Genomic DNA, 7,264 nt, shown 5'->3' with positions numbered 1-7,264 from the left:
ATCTCGAAAACCGTTGGAGATACGAGTTTATTATTAGCCATCTTGTTATCCTCCAACTAATCATGTCGCACCATTGTTTCTGAGACATGCTGTATTCTTTAAGCTACTAATAAGACAGGGGTGCTATTTGGCTTGGGAATTGAAAGAATTCGAGAAAGAAATTCTCCTTTTAGAAGGTTGTGCCTCTCAGATGACAACAATTTCTAGCGACTTTTGAAATGCATTAGCAAGTTTCAGTTTTTCGCCAGGAGACCATTTTCGTTCCAAAGGGACAGTAGTTGGGATTGACTTCCCAACAAAGGGAAGCTTGATGCCTTTTATCCATGGTAAAAGGCGCTCATTAGGAGTAAATAAATTCCACTGCTAGTATAAAAATTTAGCTTTCTCGATGTTTTGTCAAACTGAATTTGTAAAGTCTCCAGTATCTGCCCCCCCCCCCCCCCCCCCTCGCTTGGTGAAGTTCAATAGTAAAGTCCCCTCAGCTTCGTTTTCCGGGTAGACTCTTGAATTTTTTTCGTTTTAGATAGTAATGCCCATTGGAAACGTTTCATGTCCTTTAAGCTCTCAAGAAGGCAGCTGACGTGACTCTCACTCATTGCAAAAAATAGGCATTTCCTAAGTAGTTATACAAAGAGCTATTATTATATCAAATTGTTTTACGTATATTGCACCGTTAGATCTCTTTGTCTGTTATACAATGAACATTCTCGAACATTTTTAGATAAATGATTTTGCCCCCTTATCCAGACACACTGAAGCACCGCTCAATAACTCATAATCACTACAAAGACTTAATTTTACTTTTTTTATGTAGAACTAAATTTTTCAGGGCCTTAACACTTAAAACTGCTATCACAAGTGCCTTTCTGCCAATGTACACCAGCACATAACACACAACAGCGAAAAACGCGTAGATGTCTAAATGGTAGAACTGGTAGAAAGGTAGATTTGTTCCTTCGTAGTTCAAATGAACCGCTCCATTGTGGCGTAGGACGTATTCTATCCAGTATATTGCTACATCCAGGGATTTCATCGGTTGGTCGTAAAGAATTTTGGACTGCTTTTCGATGTTGTGCAGATACCTATTTCATTAAGTTTAAATTTTCTGTGAGTAATTTAAGCGCACAATATACGTACGAACGATTAGAGAGCAAATTGCGGAGTTTCTCTTCCAATTCCTCTTCAGTAAACGAACTAAACTTAATGGTCTCAGCAATGCCCAAATCGACGCATCTTTCAGTGTTTGCCTTCTGATCACCGTAAAATGGAATCATTAACATTGGCACTTTCCTGGAGATGGCCTCATCGATTGATTGCATACCTGAAAGCTTCTATTTTCCCAATATGCATTCCTCAAATCATATTGAATGTATACCTGCTTGATTGATGAAGAGTTTGACCTTAGGATGTGCCAAAACGTCCTGCTGAGGAAACCACTTTCTGACTACGAAATTTGCAGGCAAAATTTCAGGAACTTTCTTGATGTTCCACTTGAAAAGAATGGTATAGGGCAATCTCCCTAGCACTCTGAAAACTTTATGTAAGCTGTCGTAGCCTACCTCTGAGGGATCTACGTTTGTCCCTAAACTGAAGTAAATGACGTCATTGGGGATTTCATCTAGTAGGTCAGCCAAGTCCTGCAAAATAAGGTATTATTATTTATTAATTATTAATAGTAAATATTGTATAATGTTTAGTTGTCGTCATTTATCGATCATAAGTTATTCATTATATGTTTACATTATTAGTGTTAGGAGGAGCTTACTTGCGGTAGGGCTTTCTGAGGATTCACGTGAATAGCGCTGATAGGCACGAACTTAGGGGTGACAGGTTTAGGTTTCTGATTGACAAAATTGTAATTAGCCAAAACCAAGCTGACCTCTTCGGATAGTTGTCCTGATGTTTTATTCAACTTGCCAAAGTGCTTGGTGATCTGCCTTTCAAAAATTTTCTTTGTTTTGAACCCCCCTATAATCCGAATCAGCCAATAATATGAATAGCACAAAATTCTTTCTTTTAAGCTTTTAGGTTTCTCTAAACCTAGAAGGAACTCTGGTTCTAACGCTGGGTGCCTGTCCATGCCAAGAGCTCTTAACTGCCCACTGGTCAGTGGCAGAGAAATCATGCCCACCATGGGTACATCGTATATCTCCTTGAACGCATAGTAAGTCTGCCACAAGTACTCAACCAATAGAAGATCATAAGTCTCCTTATTAGCATTATTTATTAAATTTTTGAGGTGGTGATGGTTCAATTGTGCTTCAGAGGCGTTCTTATAAGCCTCAACTAACCAATCATAGTCGAAGCCTGCCCTTTCGATTGAGGAGAACTCATCAGAGCTGAAGCTCAAGTCGTATTCGGTCAGGTTAGTTAACGAGGGATCTCTTAAGGGTAAGGGGGTGTAAACGGTTACCTGGTGACCTCGCAAGGAAAGCTCTTTCCATATCGGTTGGAACATTATTTGGTGACTGTAGCTGGGTGTGAGGAACACCCCCAAAATTCTGGCACCATTTGAAACATTACACAAAACACTTGCACAAAAGAGAGAAAAAACCAACATGCTGACTGATCGGTTCAATTTCTCCACCTGACAGGATATTACATTTAAATTATGTTTAAATACTCAATCGCAGATAACGAAAATTAGAAATCAATTGTTAAAGGGTGAAGTAGTTTACAAAATATCTTTAAGTGGATCTCTCACAGGTGGTAAGAGTGGAATTTGTAACATGGCAAATAGGTAGTTATTTTGGATACACCTGCTTACTGTTTCGAGAGAATAATAGATCAACATCTAATCAATCAACAATACTTAACCGAAATCGTAAATAGTTTAATGTAATTTTTAGGTGTAATATTCAATGGCCAATTACAACTCGTGAATAGTAGTAAAAACAACTTGTTTCGTTAAACAGTCCGGTTAACAAAATGATGACAGAGCCAGATAACAAATTTATTGATTCGGAAACTTATACTTGAAGCTGCCATGCTTGCGAATGATGATATTCTGGAGAACCTTCTAAGGCTTATGAAGCCTGCCCCAGATTCAAGGTAGAATTAAATGTCGACAAAGGAGAAAATTCAATGCAACATACGGTAGAATTCAATTGCCTTATATTTCATAAAATAGGCTAATTTAGTGGCGAAGCATTCATTAACAAGATACGAGGCGTTACTAAAGTCCGGAATCACTCAAATAATTCTGTACAAAAGTAGATGATTATTGCCATGTGGATGTTCAACCAAATGATCTGAAATTTTCCAGGAGTGTTCAGTGCTCATGGAAGAAATCAGACCACCTTCCCCTCATCCTCGCTGTCACCAACTGTGATTTGTACAATATTCTTCATCTTCTAGGTTTCATTTGAGCAGCCTTTCCAGACTCATTTAACGCCCCGAACCACGAATTAAATATTTTTCGGAAGCCTTAAATACCCCATTTTACTTGCTAAAAATATTAAATGTTTCAAGGATAACGACACTTATTTAATATGTAGAGATACCTTAATGTCTCACTCCTTCTTTTCCTTTCCTCTCTTTCTTCTCTGCCCCAAAGTAATCAATTTCATCAAACTCTTCATTGTGAAATAAAGACTCAACACCAGAATTGAAACAACACCCAAAATACACCCCATAACGTCCAACATCAAGTACTTCCATAAGGGCAAGTCTACAGCCACGCTCCTTAAATGCTTAGCTCCTTTATGTCTTATAACGTACTCAATCCACCAAACGGCCTTTTGCAGTGCATCCTGAGGTTGGTCCTTCATCAGCTGATCTAGCTTTCTGGTATTTTCTACGTAACTATAATAATTCCCTCGCTAAAATGTTTTTGAGTGCGTCAGGGGCCTTACCTGGCGTTATTGATAATCTCCAAGATGTAGCTCCTCAAATTCTCTTCTGTAATATCTTCCAAATCCAGCATCTTTCCTATGCCATACTTGACGCAAGTGTCCACATTGGTGGTCTGGTCAGAGTGGAAGGGGATTCCTATAATTGGTTTATGGGCAGCTATGGTTTCTTCTATTGACTGAAGTCCTCCTTGGGTGATAAAGAGCTTGACGTTTGGATGCTCTAAAATAGAAATATTTTTGTTTCTGATAGCAACAGTAGGATCGTACAACCTAGAAGGGAAATCTGAGGCACCCATTTGACGATAAGGACGTTCTCAGGTTTCCCTACCAACTCGTCAGCTTCCCACTTCCACACCACCTTATAAGGGATGTTCGCAAATACCCTTTGCAACGTTTGAATGGTATCGTTGCTGAGATACACGGACTTGAAGCTGCTCCCCAGACTGAAGTAAACCACCCCGTTAACGGCATTATTGAGGAAAGATTCTAATCGCTTCAAACAAGTGAGTTATTAACCCTGTCAAACAAGTCTTCCTAACTTACAGTGTCCAGTGGAGACTTGGAAACGGGCAGGTGAATTCTTCCCAATTCAATTGTATTGGGATACAAGGGAATTGCTCTATGAAAAACTGGATTTCTGTTCATAAGCAGTAAACTTATGTTTTTTTCTATATCCCCTAAATAAGGCAAATCGCTCTTTAGGTACTTTCTGACATTTGCATCTTCTCTAGGTAAAACGACGAACCAGTAATAGAGCCGCACATAGATGGAATAGAGCACTGACAGTAATCTTTCTTTGAGGCACAAGTCCCGTTTCAAGGGCAAATTCATCTCAGGAGCTACAATGGGCTCTGAGGGGTTTCCAAGAGTATCCAGGGCTACCAGGGGAGCCCCCAGGGAAGTTACTCCTATAATAGGGGCCTCATAATAGGCCCCTAAGGAGGCCAAAGTGGGGAACAACCACTCTACTATTACTACATCAAAGTGTTGGTTATTATTCAAAAGCCTCTTCATTTCTGGGTGGTTTAATGTGGTATTGTAGAGGGAGGAAAATATCTTAGTGACTATCATATCTTTGATGAAGACACTGAAGAAGGTGGGCTTGTGCAGGATGTATCGAACCGTATCCTCCTGTTTGTTTAATTTCTGGTAATAACCACTGAGATCATATTCTGTTAGATTAATCAAACTAGGGTCATTCAGGGGATTAGGGGTGAGTACATGCACTTCATGGCCTCTGAGGGAGAGAGCCTTCCAAATTGCCTGAAAAGGCTTCTGGTGACTGGGCGCTGGGGTGCAGGTAAAAAACACGATTTTGGCGGCATGGGAAGATAACACTAAATACAGTGACACCACAATGAATATTAAGCACAAACGTTTACGATTCATTATTACAAATCACTGAAGGAGGTTTAATTATTAACTAGATGTCGGAGATTATTTAAACTGGGTTTTGCTATCTTATCTGGAGGTTGAAGTGGCAATCATCACGAGTGGATAAAAGCAATGTCTCTTACCTAATACATGAACTTGAGGTAAATGTTTACTGATAAAGACATTGGCAGGTTTGTTGGGCATTGTTGGCACCTCCCATTTCCACACAACTTTATAGGGCAATTTTTTAAAAGCCCTTTGAAGCTTCTCAATGTACTCTACAGGCATCGAACTACCATCCATGCTAATCCCCAAGCTGAAATACACGACCCCTTCAGGCGCCTCATTCAGAAAATTTTTAAGAACCTGCAAAGCTCCGTTTTGTTCTTATTCTTCAAGCTCTTTCTAGTGCTTACCGGATTAATAGCAAGACTGGGGCGCTTGTAGCTAAAAGTTCCCAGCTCTATTACCGCGGGCAGTTTTGGGATGGGCCTATGAAATGCAGGATTTCTATTCAAGAGGATTAAACTGATGTTATTCTGCAGCTCTCCCAGATATGGCACATGTTTTCCATAGTGTTTCTTTATTCTAGAATCTTCTGCTGGGATTAGAAAAAAGTGCTGATGAATGCGAACGAAGATCGCCCAAAACACAGACCACATTCTATGCAGCAAGGGCAGGTCATCCCTTGCAAAGGGAAGATCTTGTTCTGGAGCTATGATTGGATCTGAAGGATTGCCCAGTGTGTCCAGCATTTGTATGGGCACAGTGTTCGAACCCAATCCAATGATCGGACAATTGAATAGATGTCCGTAGACCGCTATAGCTGGGTGGTACCATTCTAAGAGGCATGCGTCAAAGTGCCGATGCTCTGAAATTTTTTCTTGGGTACGACTTATGGACTTCCAGGCTTAGCCTACCTTTGACCAGAGTCTTGACCTCCGGATGGTTGTACAAAAGTTCCATACCATTTCCTGCGATTTGCTGCATAACGAGTTGCCTGATGATTGTTCCGATAAATGAGGGCTTTCTGAAGAACGCGGCTTTCCATTCAGGTTTAATCTCGTTCTTTTCAAAGTCGTGCATGGCGCTTATATCATACTCCTTTATGTTTTTCATGGAGGAATTGAAGTCAGGATTAGGAGTAACCACGTGCACTTCATGCCCCCTGACGGCAAGCTCCTTCCACACTTCCTTGTACATTTTGTGGTGGCTTTGGGCGGGGATGGGGCAGAAAACCAGGATTTTGGCCCCATCGCTGCAAACCCACAGGAAACAAGCGGTTAATATAATTAGCACTCGATCGTTCATCTTTTACATTGCTACTAATTTCAGCCTTCGTAGATAACTTCTTTGTGTCGAGGCCCCCATTATCATTTTAATTCTTACAAATATTTGTATTTCGATTGCCATGTTTAATCAAAATCTTGCAAGTTGGCTGTCGAGTCATAATTATTTTAGATTGGACTCAGAACCGCATCCAGAGTCGGGGACTCTAAATCCCAAAGCGACGAGTTAATTCACTGCCAGCTCAAGGCCCAAACGTTTCTTTCAGGTATGTTTTGTTCGCATAATTAATAAGCATTAAGGAATTTGCCAGGGCCAAATTCCGTATTAATTATTAACGGGAAATTTGAGGCGGGATGAAGGAGACGATGCAGATTGGATGAAAAATATGCTTTGAGAGATCCAGGAAAGCTGGAAGAGGTGTAGGCGAACAATGTGAAAAATTGCCTTTAAAAGGGTTTACTGTAATTAGCAGCGTAGGTAAGGAAGCTCCGGTGTTTATTACTCCCGAATAATAGGACACGAAATTCAATAACTGTCGAAGGGCTTTAAATCAGTACTTAATGCCTATTGATGGTACGTGCTGAAATCAATTATGCTGTGTTGCCTCACGTTGCTGCCCTGTTCCAAATAACGCATCGGTTCTCGGCTTATCAGCATGGAAGTTTTTAATCCAGTTTCGACTACCTGAAGCCAAATGGGCAACATGACCCCGAGATTTTCACAAACAAAATTTCAAGAGTGGCAAA

The 7,264-nt window shown here is 40.4% G+C and overlaps 1 protein-coding gene across 1 annotated transcript; it reads right to left on the bottom strand.

Moving 5' to 3' along the window:
* Positions 1 to 638: 638 nt before the first annotated feature.
* Positions 639 to 6,563, bottom strand: LOC136343761 (uncharacterized). Its single transcript, XM_066290687.1, has 11 exons — positions 6,149 to 6,563; positions 5,645 to 6,099; positions 5,372 to 5,594; positions 4,398 to 4,693; positions 4,125 to 4,347; positions 3,855 to 4,074; positions 3,515 to 3,804; positions 1,766 to 2,622; positions 1,376 to 1,637; positions 1,138 to 1,321; positions 639 to 1,082 (listed from the first exon to the last, which is right to left on the bottom strand). Exons 1-11 carry the CDS (start codon positions 6,537 to 6,539, stop codon positions 782 to 784), a joined length of 3,702 nt encoding a protein of 1,233 aa, XP_066146784.1. The 5' UTR covers positions 6,540 to 6,563; the 3' UTR covers positions 639 to 781.
* Positions 6,564 to 7,264: the final 701 nt, after the last annotated feature.

Source organism: Euwallacea fornicatus, chromosome 15 (genome assembly GCF_040115645.1).
Source record: "Euwallacea fornicatus isolate EFF26 chromosome 15, ASM4011564v1, whole genome shotgun sequence".
In the NCBI taxonomy this organism is placed as follows: domain Eukaryota; kingdom Metazoa; phylum Arthropoda; class Insecta; order Coleoptera; family Curculionidae; genus Euwallacea; species Euwallacea fornicatus.
This window is presented reverse-complemented; position numbering and strand designations above follow the sequence as displayed.